This window comes from Sarcophilus harrisii, chromosome 1, assembly GCF_902635505.1.
Source record: "Sarcophilus harrisii chromosome 1, mSarHar1.11, whole genome shotgun sequence".
Lineage (NCBI taxonomy): Eukaryota > Metazoa > Chordata > Mammalia > Dasyuromorphia > Dasyuridae > Sarcophilus > Sarcophilus harrisii.
Window position 1 is genome coordinate 653,493,040 of NC_045426.1, and position 15,955 is coordinate 653,508,994.

At 49.1% G+C, this 15,955-nt stretch overlaps 1 protein-coding gene across 1 annotated transcript in view; it reads left to right on the top strand.

Annotated features, from left to right (window-relative positions):
• Positions 1 to 15,955, top strand: part of PTPRS (protein tyrosine phosphatase receptor type S) — a 109,891-nt gene that overhangs the window by 24,910 nt on the left and 69,026 nt on the right. The window contains 4 exon segments of the mRNA XM_031947875.1: positions 1,857 to 2,002; positions 4,622 to 4,763; positions 12,477 to 12,665; positions 14,432 to 14,440. Of these exon segments, the coding sequence (XP_031803735.1) occupies positions 1,857 to 2,002; positions 4,622 to 4,763; positions 12,477 to 12,665; positions 14,432 to 14,440 (486 nt within the window).

Genomic DNA, 15,955 nt, shown 5'->3' on the forward strand with positions numbered 1-15,955 from the left:
GACCTACTATTTATTAACTGTGTAACCCCTCAGGGCCTCAGCTTCCTCACCTATAAAATATAAATAGAGGGATAGCCCTCATGGTCTCTTCCTTCTCTAAGTCTGATCTTATGGCCATGCCCTAGATATATCCCTTTTTACCCTCTCCCGTTTCCTTTTTCTTTAATTTCAGCTCTTTCCCTCAATTCAGCAACTACCCATTGAGGGCTATGGGGGCTGAATTGAGCTGTAATTCCCTGCTTTAGGACGCCTGCCACCCAGCTCCCTTCCCTTTGCCTCCCTGTATGTGTGGGCTCACACACATATACATACATGTACATACACATTCACATGTACACATACCCCCCATACATACACACATTCACACTTCTATACATACATATATATACCACACACACACATTCTATTTTTCCCTCCTCCTCTCTGAGGGTCATATACAAAATGTTCTCTGGGGCTTTTTGAGCTCAAAACATGTTTGAAACCCTTGTCCTCTGCTAGACCCAGGTATGCATAGTGTGAAAAGACTGGGTAATTCTCTGGAGGATAGCCAGGAAAAAAGCTCCTGCTGGTCAGGGAAGAACTTGAAGGAGTCGAGGACAGGTGGAACCTGGACAGGGACTGGTGCTTGAGGCAGTTTAACCTGGTCAGAAGGAGAGAATGTCCTCCATGTCACATTGGGATCATGACTCAACAAGATGTCTTTGTTTGGCCCATTACTCTGGTACTGTGCCAAAGGCATGTAGTGCCTGGACCAACGGCAGCGGTGGTCCCTGTGGTTTCTCCCTAGGTCAGTCTGTCTGCAGTATCATACTCAGTTTGGGATAGGAAGGACGTTGACAACCTGGGCCACAGGTAGCAAGGGGAACAGAGACCTTACTATATAATTAGTTGATGGGAATTCTTAGAGATCATATAGGCCATTTCCCTGGGTTACAAATTTTTAAAAACCAAGGAGATAATCTGATTGAAATAATTCTTTCTCAGACACTCCCTAGCTGTATAATCTTGGGCACGTCAGTTCACCTTCTTCAGCCTTAGTTTCCTTGTCTATAAAATGGAGAAAATAATAACCCATATCTTAAGATAGTTGTGGAGGTCAGATAACATGACATCACTAAAGTCCTGTATAAACCTTAAATTACTATGTAAATATTGTCTATTATTCTCATTTTTCTTATTGAATTGGGATAGTGTGGTAAAGATTACATGGTGGGGAGATGATGGCAATTGTCAGAGGCACTGCCCTAAATAGTATAGACATGAAAATTATCAAAAGGAGAACGGATTGCTCTGTGGCACTGAGCTCCCCATTCCTGGAGGAATTCAAGCAGAGACTGGTTGCCAAGGATGCTGTAGAGGAGGTGTGAGTTTAAATAGGACTAGACAAGTCTTGAGCTTCCAGCTCTGAGGTTCTGTAGTCCTGCTGAAATGTGGATGAGCTTCTTGGGACCCAAAGAAAGGTTCCCCACCCCCGCAGGAGGGAGGAGATTAGATCTGAGTCTGTCTGTAGCACTCTGCATCGTTTTCTAGGGCATTTGAGTCCCACCTGCCGATCTGCACGTCTCCAGCTGGGCCCAGCCTCAGCCCAGCCCAGATCCGTTACATTAACTCCCTTTGCATCCACCAGGTCTTTGAGGCCCCGAGTCTGATAGGAAAAGTTCTGGCTCTAACATCAGTGTGCCTGAATTTTTGGCCCTATCCTGCTACTCATTACCTGTGTGACTCTGGGCAAGTGCCTCTACCTGCTTCCTTATCTGAAAATTGAGGGATTAGTTCTATCAGATCCCTAAAGTCTCTCTGTGCTCCTGTGATCACTGTGACCCCATCTCACAGACTACCTCTTTCCTTTCCTACAGAATCCCCCAGGTTCATCAAGGAGCCCCGAGATCAGATTGGGGTATCAGGTGGTGTGGCTTCCTTCGTTTGCCAAGCCACTGGAGATCCCAAGCCACGGGTGACTTGGAACAAGAAAGGCAAGAAGGTGAACTCCCAGCGGTTTGAGGTAAGGAAGAACCTTCCCATTTCCCATCTCCCTATTGTCTCCAATTTCAGCTCAAAAGAAGCTAGCAGTCACATACATGAGATTGGTGCTGCCCCCCATACACACACCCCTTGCCCTCAAATTCATATGCTCTTAGACAGACAACTTCAATCCCTCCCCAATGCATCCAAGGGTTACCCCAGTGGACCTTCTCAGAGAAGAGCTCATGGCATTTCTCCATGTACCCAGGTTCCCCCAAGCTCTCTAGGTCTTGACCCCCTCCAGAGGTTGCACTAAAATGGAGCTCATATCTCTCAAAAGTGTCTCTCTCTGAATTTCATCCCCATTGAAAGGCATAACCACATTCTGCATACATTCATTGTGGTGTAGCTAGTATCTTCTGCCTCTTCCTACTCTTCTTCTCTGGAAAGCCCTCATTGGGGCCAAGGAAGGAAGAATGAAAGGGGAGAACCAGGAGCAATCCTCACTTGGGAAAGTTTGAAGCTTATATGGCCTGAGTTTAATAGTTCTTGAACCTTGCCTGATCTCAGTTCAACAGATGAATCAGTTAAATTGAATTCTTTTGGAAAATCAGAATCCCTTCCCTCTTTTGGTATTATCCATCTGTACCCCACACTGCCTCCCCACATATCCCTTTATTCAGATATAGATGCACACCCATTATCACACACTCCCCTATATAGCTATACTCTTTTTTTAAAAAAATTAGCTTTTACACAAGGTTTTGCAAGGACTAATGTTAAAGAATTGTCCACCATGTGTTTTGAAAAATAAAAAGCTTTAATAAAGAAAAAAATAATAGCTTTTTATTTTCAAAATACATGCAAAGATAGTTTTCAACATTCACACTTGCAAACCTTGTGTTCCAAATTTTTCCCTCCCTTCCTCCCACCCCTTCCCCTAGACAGCAAGTAATCCAATATAGGTTAAACATGTAATTCTTCTATACCTATGTTTTCATTTATCATGCTGCACAAGAAAAATCAGATAAAAAAGAAAAAAGAAAAAAAAACAAGCATACAACATCAAAAAAGGTGAAAAAACTATATTATGATCCACACTCAGTCATATTCCTCTCTCTGGATGCAGATGGCTTTCTCTATCACAAGTCTATTGGAGTTGGCCTGAATCACCTCATTGTTGAAAAGATCCAAGTCATCACATAATCTTATTGTTGCTGTGCACAATGTTCTCCTGGTTCTACTCACTTCACTTAGCATCAGTTCATCTAAGTCTCTCCAGGCCTTTCTGAAATCATCCTGTTGGTCATTTCTTACCGAACAATAATATTCCGTAACATTCATATACCATAATTTTATTCAGCCATTCCCTACCTGATGGGCATCCACTCAGTTTCCAGTTCCTTGCCACTACAAAAAGAGCTGCCACAAACATTTTTGCACGTGTGGATCCCTTTTCCCTTTTGTATGATTTCTTTGGGATACAGACCCAGTAATAGCACTGCTGGATCAACGGGTGCGTACAATTTGATTGCCCTTTGGGCAAATTGCTTTCCAGAATGGTTGGATCAGTTCATAACTCCATCAACAATGTATGAGTGTTTTCCCACATCCCCTCCTACCATAGATATACTCTTAATAGACACCCATACCCCCCACAAATATACAAAGCCTCACATAAACATAGTCCCAGCTATGCACCTTTGTAGATGCATTATCATTTCATAGATATTTGTATACACGCAGTGCTAAACAGCTACAGAGCCTCTCTCACAAATCCAGATACTCATCCCTACACAAAGATACACATATACCCTTAATGCACAGAGAAACACATCCCTGCACATCTAAGGAGAGGGGGAGGGAAGGACAGGATCTGTTATTTCGCTATCATCAAGAAGAAATCTCTCTCAATGTAACTTGTAATCTTGGAAAGGTGTCTGAAACACCGAGAGGTTAAATGGATTGTCACAGTCACCAGGATGTGTTAGAGGTGGGACTTGAATGCACGTCTTTCTGAAGTCAAGCACAGCCAGCTCTGTTCCCTATTCCACACTCTCACATTCACACACACACACACACACACACACACACACACACTTTTTACAGGTCACGTCTATACTCATATTTCCTATTAGATACACCATATATCTTCTACATGCCACCTCATGTATAATATATAGGTATACATTCCTACTCATATTTATAAGTGCTTCTTACTACTGTCTGCCTCAGTTTCCTTATCTGTGAAATGAGGATAACAATTGCCTCTACCTCCCAGGGATATAGGATTGAAATGAGATAATATTTTAAAAGTGCTGTGTAAATGCTAACTTACAACTATAGCTATCATTATTTTTCTACTGTTATACACCCATCTGCACAGATACATACTCTTGCACTTGTGCCTGCAAACATATTTACACAGCTTCATATACATACATCTTCTAGTGTCCCTGCCTCTCCTTAGCACCATATCTTCCCCCTGTTGCCAAAGGTCCCTAACTCCCAGCCACACTCCCATTGGTAAAAGGTGAGAAGAAAGCCTGTGCATGCAGTCCCCAGCTAGGACGGGTCAGGCAGCATGGAAAGTCAGGTGGGGAACAGTGCAACTCAGGGAAGATTCCAATGCTTCATCTCCCCCTTGTCTCCCTCCCAGACTATCGAGTTTGATGAGAGTGCCGGTGCGGTGCTTCGGATCCAGCCCCTGAGAACACCCCGGGATGAGAATGTGTATGAATGTGTGGCGCAGAATCCCATCGGGGAGATCACCGTGCATGCGAAACTCACTGTCCTCCGAGGTACTGGCAACCCACTGTGCTAAGACCAGGGTCCCCATGAGGCTTCAGTTTGGGAGGGGGGTAGATATCTCTATAATGACGCAGTGTTGACTCTACCTATACAGGGTGTTGTACAGTGTCCATTTTGCCAATTTAGAGTTAATAGATTGGGAGTCAGGGTACCTGAATTTAGATCCTCTCTCTGCTATTTACTAGTTACATAGGCAAGTCACTAAAGTTCTCAGGCTTTAGTTTCACTCTCTACAATGGGGTAATCAGGCTAGATAATTTCTCGAGACCCTTACAGCTTGAAATCCTATAATACCTTGAGTCTGCAAGTAGAGAAGGCCTTAGTGTGTACCTGGCCCTGCACTCTAAGTAAGAAGAATATCTGGGTTCTAGTCCCTCTGTGAGCTTCATTTTCCCCATTTGTAAAGGAAGCTATTGTAGTGAGTGATATGTTAGGTCTCTCCCACTCTGATCTGCTGTCATCCATGTCGACCCCTGGCTGTGTCCCGAACCAATCTAACTCAGCTGGGAAGCGGCCTGGCACAGGCTGGCCACACAGTGTTGGGGGATTTGGCCAAAGATACCTTCTAAGATTCTACAAAATTGGGTGGGGACTGCAAATCTAAATAGGTGAAGAGAATGCCCACAGCCACAAAATCATATCTCCTTAAAGTTTTGAAATAGGTATTTCTAAAACACTTTAAATTTTATAAAAAATTTTCTTCCCAACATTCTGAGCCACATTATATAAACAATATTGTGATTCCTGTGTTCCAGATAAGGAAACGGAGGCTCAAAGAGAGGAGAGACTTTCCCACAGTCACACAACTCATCAGAATCAGAGCAGGAATTCATACCCTTCATATGCTAGGTGGCAAAGTGGATAGAGACTTGAGTCACTTAAACTGTCTGCCTCAGTTTCCTCATCTGTAAAATGGAGGTGATAATTGCACCTCATTTTTAGGGTTATTGTGAGAATCAAATGAGATGATATTTGTGAGAGCTCTTAGCCCAGTGCCTGGCACACAGTAGGCCCTTAATAATAAATGCTATCCTTTCTTCCTTTCTCCCCCAAAAATCTCCTTAATTTAGACCTCATGCCTCTGGAGTGAGGGACTTGTTTAGATTTCAGCAGGAAGTAAAAAACCTACCAAAAAGAACGAATGGGTTTCTAGCACTTTAGCAACACCCATTTGCTTACCTGCCCATTAATGTGCTTGTTACAAATAATTATCTGTTCATTACAGTAGGTCCAGCAGGACTTCTGCGTGACTGCACTTCATTAGTATTGCTGGAGTTCCTGGGTGTATTGGAAAATAACACAATTGCCTTTCTCTCTAACCCTAATCTACAACTCAGATTTGACAGCAGCCCCAGCCTGGCCTCCTGGCAGGCAGGCAGGCAGGCAGGCAGCTGGTCTGAGCCATCGAGGTTGGCCTGAGATAGCCCTTGCTCAGCTGACAGGGTTGTAATCACCTTACCCTTCACCTAGCTTTCTCCAGGCTCACCACCCCATTGTGCTCCCTTGAGCAGCTGAGGCAGGGTGATGATTGGGGAACATCTTGGATCTGGTGGTTTATCAATGGGGGGGAGGATTTGGCCCAGATGTGCTTGAAAAGCCATGGCTCTAGAGTACAGGAGAGGAGTGGGTGGAGATTTTAAATTTGTAGGGCCAGAGAAATATCAGTTTTCCCCTCCCTCCTTGGAGCCAAATGGAGCTTGGAGTTCTAGCTCCCTCACTTAACTCTTTGTGTGACGGTGGACACGTCACTTCTCCCTAGGCCTCTGTTACATCCATAAGCTCTGGAGGACAGGCAGACAGAGCCTGACTAGGTATGACCCCCACTTGGCCCTGGGAATGGTCGCTGCACAGAATAGGGTGAGAGTTCCTTGGGGCAGCAGGGGAAGGGGAGGGGAAGGCTCCTCCTGTGAACTGCATCATTCCCACCCTACCCCCTCTCCTTGTCTTCTGGGCCAGATTCCTCAGAGGCCCGGGGAGTCAGCCAGATGAGCACAGGCCTTGTTTCACCCCGGACCCTGACCCATCTGGACCTTGATCCAAGCAGTGACTGGTCCCTGATGCCAGAGAGAGGGAGGGAGATGGAGATCTGGGAGAAACAGCTCCTCCCACTGCAGCCTGAGGCAGAACCTCCTCTCCCAACCCCCAGCAGTCGCTCCTTCCCCAGAGATAGGCTCATTGTGACCTTTGCACAGCTTTCATGCTTCTGGAGGCCCTGTGCCTGGCTCTGCTGTCAGAACCTCGAGAGTTAAAAGGACCAACTGAATCCATTAACCTCCTCCATAGCAAAGGGAGACATTTCCCACCTCTCATTCTTCCCATCCCTGGCTAGCTCCCACCTCCCTCCTCTTCTCTTCCCCACCTCCAGCCCCTCTCAGAAACACCCTCGTTTTCCATTTGAAGCCCTGCTCCGGGCCCCAGATTAGAGCTGCACACACAGACTCAGAGAACTTCAGAGACTTAGGGAGCCCTGCTCCTCCATTTTATAGATAAGGAAACTTGAGGGCCCTGTGTCTCCCTGCTTCCCCATTCAGGCTCATCTCCCTGCAGGAAGCTGCTGGCTCTCCATCGCCTTTCGTTCTCTCAATCCTCATGCCCATAAATATACATGTGAGCAAGCTCAGACCAGCAAACACACACTCGCTTCTGCTTTTAATTATTAAACAGCTGTGCCCACTGCAGGGAAGGAGCAGCAGTGTCACCCGCAGCCGCCTATCTCCTTCCAGGGACCAGGGAGATAGGGCTTGGGGTAGATGCTACCCTGTGGCTGGTGTTCCCCCTCTAGTGGGGTCCAGGGCTGGGGAGTAGGTGATATTCCAGGCCTGGAAGTCTGGCACAGAGCCTCTTCTAAGGCCAACAAGAGGAAGCCAGGGGCCTTTTGTCTCTCCTTAGGAGCATGGAGTTGAAAGGACCTCCTCTTCTCCCTCATCTTAAAGATGAGAAAACAGATTCCAAGAAAGGACTTACTGAGGACCTCCTAGCTTGTTAATAGCAAAGCCAAAATCAAGTCCATTTCAAGGTTTCCCCTTTGCTGTTGTCCCCAAAAGCCCAGGAATATAGAATACATCTGAGTTGTAAAAGACCATATGGCTTATCTTGTCAAATCCACTTCATTTTACAAGCAGGGAAACTGAGCCCCAGAAAGGGCAAGGGATTTGATGGTAGGGGTACAGCTGATATATGAACCTGTTAACTTCTCTGTTGTTCTATTGTAGCTAATCTTCCCCACTATTTAGCTAGGTTTCCTTTGGAGATTGGGGGATAGCATCCTCAGAAACCAACCAGTGAGTCCTCGTTTATATTTCCAAGTCAGTTACTGGTCCCATCAAACCTGCTCCTCCAGGAGTTGAACTCCCTTTGGGCCTTTACTTCTTGGAGAAAGACTAGAAATAGATTAAATGAAATTATCTTAGTCACCTTTTTTCCCCCGACCACATTTGTAATTTCATTGGTATTCTAGTACCAGTGGCCCTAGTGATGGAGAATTCACCACCCCTTAATGTAGCTCCTCCCATTTTGAAACAACTCTCATTTGAGGACATTTTTCCTTACATCGAGCTGAAATCTGTTGTCAGGTAACTCCTTCCTCTTGGTCCTAATTTTGCTTTCTGGAGCCAAACAAACATTCTAATCCCATTTCCTCCATGACATCCCCTCAAACAATTTAAGACACTTGTCATGTTCCATACTCCCAACCAAATCATCTGTATGTGAAACACCCTCAGTTCTTTCAAGCGATCATCATCTAGAGTGATCTCAAATCCCCTCACCCTTCTTACTTATCAAACCTTCTGATGTGCTCCAGCTTGTCAGAATTACACCATTTCCCCCAAACCCCCCCAAATGAATGTGGTACCAGAACCAATTCAGATAGAGTTCAAGCAGGTCAGAAAAAAGCAGCACTCTCCCCTTTGGGACACTTTGCCTCTCATAAATCCCAAGATTGCCCTTTTATTGACCATCGTGTTATCTTGCTGACTCATGTGAAACTTTCCCTCCATTCCATCTCATGCAGAGGTCCCTTTTGCAGTGTGCCTGACTACTGGTCATCCAGCCTCAGTGAGCGGCTCTTCCTCTTTCAAGTGACCGTTCATTTCCTGTAGCCCAGGGAAGATCCTATTGCTTAGTTTTTGGTCATAGTTTGTCTTCTCAGCTTAAGTATTGCTTCATCTGAGCCGTTCTCATCTCCTTTATGGGATGGGAAATTCCTTCCAGGCGGGCCAGTAGTCCCCCTCTGCCTCGTCTGCTCTCAGAGGAGTCTAGGCCCCGGATAAGACTCAGTCGCAGAAAAGATCAGAGTTTTGGGACTGGGGGACCGGTGGGAGCGCCTTATTCAGAGGAACCTTGCTACCCGGGTGAGGCAGAAACAGGCTTTCTTTGTCCGGACGGAAAGACACGGGAGTGTCTGAACGGAGTGCCAATTTGTGATGCTTGGAGATGCTTTCTCTACCGATCTGATCCTCAAATCTGATCACGCCTCTTGCCGTTGTTGTTTTAATTAAACTCCGAGGAATTCTGCAGAATGTGCTGCAAGATGAACATTTTTGTTTAATTAGAAACACTCAGTAATAATAGTTGTACGAGGCCTCCCCCAACACACACACACACACACACACACACACACACACACACACACGCTGCCAATCAAGAGGGCAATTCTCCTAGAGGATTAATTGGCTGATAAAATTGATGAGCCCCCAGTGGAAGGCAGGGGACTGCCAGCCTAGCAGTGGTTAGTTGTGATGTCATCAGGAGCCAATCAGAGCCAGGAGTAGCTCTGATAGCACATTTACTATCTGCTTTTTGGGTCAAGGGGTGAGAACTACCCTCACACCTGCCCTCGTGGATACATGATCCACCACATTTCCAGCTCTTCTAACCTCCCCGGGCTCCTTTTCTCTAAACCCCCAGAAACTGTGGGAGCGTAGAAATCTCTGTGAGAGCCTGGACCTAAAGCTCCCTGCCCGCCACACCCTTGGCTCCATCTAGGCTTTGTGTTACTCACCCAGATCTCAGGTACCCAGCTGGGCTGCTTGCTAACGATACCAGACCCTTTACTTCAGTAGCAGCACATGAAAGCCTTTCTCTCCCCGCCTTCTTTTGTTGTCCCCAATGTCCCGGCCCCACCTTGCCATGTTCAGTTATTTCTGTTAGTAACAAAGTTGGAGCCGAGAGGAGCAGGCAAGAGGAGCATCTCTATGTCCTTGTCTTCCTCTTGAGTGCCAGGAGAAAATCAGATCGTCACCAAACCTGCTCTGAACCCGACTGGGTTCCCAGTCTTGTCTTTGGTTCTCTGGGAGGTGGAGGAGGCAGAAGAATGAAGAGCAGCATCCCTGACCCGTGTTCAGCCTCCACCAGAACCTTCCAGTGAGCTCGTTGCCCCCCCACCCCCGGCTGCCTTTTGCCACTCTGGGGAAGGTCTGATTATTCCCATTGCTTCCTCCCCGTTAGTCAAAGTCTGTTCCTGTTCCAGATACAGAAGAAGAGGAGAAATCCCTTTCCCATAGTTAGCCTGACCACAGCTTCAGGCCTTCCTTGGACCAGTCCTCCGCAGCATCCTCCTTAGCCCAGTCCTCCGCAGCATCCTCCTTAGCTCCTTTACCTCCGGCTCCATCCAAAGGCCTTCCAAAGATGCCGGCCCCCCCAAAATTGAAGATAATACCCTTGACCCCAAGGTTTGTTGCAGAGATAGGACTCACTCGCAGAGAACAAACAGAATCCATGAACATTCACCTGTGACCCAGACAAAACTAAAACTTGCTCAGAGCAAGGGAGAGGAGGCATTTGATTAGGCACCTTCTTGGTGCTTGGCCCTATGCTAAGCACTACACTTGACCCTCATCACAACCCTGCGAAGTAGGTGCCATTTTATGTTCCATTTAAAGCTGGAAGGCCCCTCCTTTTGCAGGGCTCCCCAGAGAAGGGCAGTTGGCTGACCTCACACAACAAAGAAGTGGTGGATATTAAAGAACCAAAACCAGTCTTGTGGCTGAACTAGAGGCCTGGGAGGGCGGCAGAGAAGCCTGCGTGGCCCTAGAGGGCCAAGGGCAAGTGCTATGGCTCCTGGCAGTTATTTCTGAAGGGGAAGTCATTACCGGCCCGTCAGTGCCCCCCAGATAGAGCCCTGGGCTGCAGGCTCCCCGCCGGGACTCAAGAAGTGCTCTCTGTGTCCGGTTCGAGTGTTTGGGGAATCCTAGGTCATGGACACGGAGGCACCTTGGAGCTCTTCTAGGCTAATGTGCCCATTCCAGAGGCCCATCCTGCTTCCGTGACTTAGCTGAGGGCAGAGTGGTGAGTCTCTGTGCAAGGAAACCTAGGGGGTTTTAGTGGCTGAGCAGCGAGGCTGACATGAGGTGGCGGTGCAACGTGGGCAGCTGTGACTGTTTCCCAGCTCTGCTGGACCCCCAGGCTTCAAGTGCCCCATCTGGGAAAGGAGGGTAATGGTCCCTCCCAACTGCACCAGCAACCAACACACTCACATACACACACGCGCGCGCGCACACACACACACACACACACACACACTTATACATATCCACTCGCACACAATGAGATTTGCTCCAGATGGTCTGGCAAGATCTTTGTCAGCTATGGCAGTGGCTGTTGAGAAGGAGTGCTCATGGCTTAATCATATCCAACCCCCTCGTACAGTTTTTTTTCATAGAATTTCTATTCATCAGGGGTCATGACTATCCGGGAGACCCTCAAGCTGTGACAGAGAGAGTGCCCCTGTGGGAGCAACGACTTTAGCCTGAGATTTAACAGGGGGATGTATGTACAAGGGACAGGGGTTGGGAATGTGTGTAGATAGATAGAAGAAAAGGTGAAAAGAATCTCAGTATGTCAGAGCTGGGAGGGCCCTTAGAACCCAGGAGGTCAGAGCTGGGAGAAACCTTTAGAACACAGGTTGTTAGAGCCGGGAGGGCCCTTAGAACCCAGGATGTGAGGACTGGGAGGGCCCTTAGAACATAGGATGTCAGAGGAGACCTCACTATGGAATGTCACAGTTAGGAAGTCCCTTAGGAAAAAGACTATAAAGCGGCAGCCTCACCTTATAGATGAGGAGGGGAGAACCGGAAGGGAAGACTGCTCAGGCCCCTGGGGACTCTCCTCTGCCTCCTTCAGGGCACTGACTTGGGCTGTGTGCCCGCCCCCTCCCCAAATGCAGCTGCAGCCCCCCCCCTTCCCCTACTGCTCCCGGCCCTCTGAATTAGGTCACTGAGCCTATTGACACAGTTTGGGAAGCTCTGAATGGCGGAAGCCCCGCAGTCAGTGGTCCCACCTCATTGCCTGCTCAGAATTACTTTGCAGAGGCTCCCGACAGTGGATTGAGGCCGCCGGCCCCCGAGGGGCCCTCCCTCGTCCCCTACATTCGGGTCCATGTCTCATTCAGCCTCATGCACTCCTGGGAAGGTTGTTGGGCCCTTTCATAGATGAGGAACCCGGGGCCCAGCTGGCCCAAGGTGACCCCGAGAGTGGCTTATAGCACTGGGCCTGGGCCCCCGGCCCCCTGACTCCCGGCCCTGCCATCCCTTCAGTCCTTGCCCACTCCTATTCGGTGGGAGGAACCTGCCAATAAAGGCTGCAGCCCCGCCGAGGCCCCTGGGTCGGTCAGGGCCAAGCGGGCCCTGAGCCTGTGTCCCCCAGCCCGGGGGGGTGGAGGGGCTGGCGCACTCACAGAGGGGCCGGGCCTGCTCTCCCCACAGAGGACCAGCTGCCCCCTGGCTTTCCCAACATTGACATGGGCCCCCAGCTGAAGGTGGTGGAGCGCACAAAAACTGCCACCATGCTCTGTGCGGCCAGTGGAAACCCAGACCCCGAGATCACCTGGTTCAAAGACTTCCTCCCGGTGGACCCAAGCACCAGCAATGGCAGAATCAAGCAGCTGAGATCAGGTAGGGGTTCGGGCAGAAAGGGGGCGGGGTCTGCAGGGTGTCGGGATCAGAGCCATCCTGGGCGAGCTTGGAGAAGACAAGAAGCGCCTTCTGCCTCTGGACTGCTGAACTTGCAGGGGAGGTGACTTGCCGGGCAGGGGTGGGCTGCTCGGGGCATCCTCCGGGCGGGCTCCTGGCCTCCCCAGCGGCCCTCGGGGCCACTCCCCTGACAGCTGTGTGTATCTGCTCGGTGCCTGGCACTGGGCTCTGTTTGTCTCCCCCCATCTGTTCGTCCATCTGTCCCCCGGATCCCCTGCTTGTTGGGTGCAGTGTTGCTTCCCTCCGTGTCCGTGTCTGCAGCCGTCCCCTCTCGCGAGCCCCTGCATCACTCTGCGCATGTGTGGCGCCCATGTGGACGCGCCCCGATCCGTGCCCGCTGCACTCCCCACCGCGCAGGCGCCTGCACCTGGGGGCATACATGGTGCCGCCGGCCATACGTGCGTGTCTCCGGGCCGGGTGTTGCTCTTTCCAAAGAGCCACCGACAAATCCGCACCCAGACCCTCGAGGTCCCCAGGGAGAGAAGGAGCTTCACACACTGAGCGCCTTCTCAGCCTCCCTCTCGAACCTCCCTGTTAAGCTGGGCTCGGGGATATGGAAGCGCCTTCGTGTTTCTCCCAGATTCTCCCCGCTGATCCCATGGGACAGCTGGCCGCCGTTAGTGCCCTGCCCCATCCTGGCCAGAGGACCAGGAATCTCCTAGGAGTCTCCAAAAAGGAAGCTGCCCCGGGGAACGGGGAGATGAAGGGAGACTGAGCCCCGCGGGAGCCCTCTGGGGCAGGGATGTGAGCCACAAGAAGAGTCACTCTCTGAATTTCTCTTTAGCTAGCCAATGAGGAACCCAGCTTCATGCTCCTTAAACGCGGCCCCCACTTGGGGAAGAGCCTTTCTACAGAAAGTCCTTTCTTTCCCTTCCCAAAGCCCAGGTGAAAACGAGGGCTCTGCATCCCCCAGCTCAGTAACTGACCCTGCCTCCCTGTGCTCCCCATGAAAAGGAGGGGGTGGGGGCTTCACTTCCTCCCAGGGAAAACAACTTTCTGATAATTAGTGTTACCCCAAAGTGGAACAGACTAACTCGAGAGGTAATGAGTTAGGAACACAAGGTTTTGCAAGGGTCAAGGTTGAAAAATCCTTCACGCATATGTTTTGAAAATAAAAAGCTTTAATAAAAAAAATAGAGGTAATGAGTTGCCCAGTTCCCCATTGCTGGAATTCTTCACCCAGAGGCAGAATGTGTTGAGGGGATTGAGCTAGATGTCCCTTCCAGATCTGAAATTCTGAATATTGGAAAGGCTTGACCTGAAAGCTCAAGACAGGGAGCAAGGTGGGGGGAGGAATGGGAGTTGGATTGGGCAGATTTGGGTTCAATTCAAGGAAAAGTCACCTTACAGTCAGAGAAGCCCAGGGTTCTGTGACTTCTGCCCATCAGAGCATGTGGGGCAGGACAGAGTATTGCATTTGGATTAGGGTGGAATGGACTGATCCGTCCCAGAATCCCCGGAGAGATGGTGTCCATTCCCAGAGATAAGGGTCCTTCCTGGGGGTGGGGGTGGGGGGTTGTCCAGACCCAGTGGAGTTTTTTGTCTCCTCTTCCATGAGTCAGCAGTGGTTGGTTCTGGAAAGGACCCAAAACCAGGAAAGCCATTGTACTTAGGGGCTGTTACTGTCTGAATAACCCACTTAACAAACTCACTGTTTTCTTTTCTGATTCACTATTTGAAACGTTCAGAGACCTTTGGTAAGTCTGTTTGATCAAGCAAGTTAAACAGCTAACGTCCTTCCTGACCCCAGAACTAATGACCACCCTAACAGCTTTAGACACGGCATGTTTACTAACCCCCCTCTCACCGGGAGCCCCCTCTCCCTCAGAACGACCTGTCCTCGGGGGCACCGAAGGCCAGAGCCTCAGAAAAAGGAGAAGGAAGGAGAAAAGAGACTGGGGCTGGCAGCCTTTGGGGCAAGACAGGGGGCCTTTCTGTCTCGTCCCTGCCCTGGGGGGCCGAGGAAGGGGAGTTTCACATCTGAAAACAGGAGGAGGAGCCAGCACACACTGACCAGTGGAGCCTGTTCCTGTGGGCTTAACATTGTGGCCAACCAGGTGATAACCCCCTGGACTTTGCCAGGACGATATCTCTCCCCCCACCACTGTCACCATACGATGATTAGACCTGTCAGAGTGGGCCTTCAGCAGCCTCCCAGACACGGCCACATGAGAAGAAATAAGAACAGAGCTTTAGAGTGAGACTTTGGTTAATAATTGATAAGCCATATCCATTTCTGATTTAATAGTCCCCCTTTACAGTGGCCCTGGGAGACAGATGGTGGCAATATCATTGGCCCTATTTTACAGATGGGGAAGCTGAGGCTCCTAGAAAGGAAAAGCTTTGCCCACTGTCCCATGGCTAGGCTTCAGATGCAGGCCTCCCGCCTCCAAGGACAGAACCCTTTCTGCCTTGCCATGCTGCCTCCCACAGGGGCTCCCTGCTGTCTGGGCCCTTCAGAGAGGAAGGGAATGGGTATTATCAAGGCACCACATTACTTGTGATTGTGCACAGAACAATTGGTCTTGGAGGGAAGAGACCTTGGGTTCAGTTCCAGACTTGAGATATAACAGCTTTGTAGCTTTAGGCAAGTCCCCTCCTCTCTCTGAGCCTCAGTTTCCTCATCTGTAAAATTAGGAGATTGGACTGAATATCTAGTCTTTTCCAGCTCTAATGCTCTACAATTGTGTGACGCAAAATGATGGAAGTTGTCTCTCTTCCTACCTACCATTCTATCAGCTTTCAACTAATTCCACTCCCCACTTTACCCCTGCTCAAGGAGGATTTATATTTTGATGGCAGACTCTTGGGCATTGAAAAAGAATACCAAAGAAAGGAATTGATAACAGTCATTGAAACTCCTAATAGTAAGTGGTAGGCATAGAATAAATCAGCCTGGGCCAAGCCCTACTCCAACAGCCCCTTTGAGGACTTCAGTGAATTTGGAAGGAAAGAGAAGAGAGGTAGAGGTTTCTGAGCCTTTTCACTCAAGATTAAAGTGCCCTGGAGAGCTGGATTTTAGTCCCAGACTTGCCACTGACTTATTGTATGAACTTTTTCTGGGCCTCAGTTTCCCTGTCTGTAAGATGAATTGCTAAGGTTCCTTAGACTTATAGTATACCCTGAATCTCAGGACCTCTGACCTGAAAGCCTGCAGAGCTACATTCTAAATTCCCTTCCTGCTGATTGTGCTTGTGATTTCTCCTTGAGCC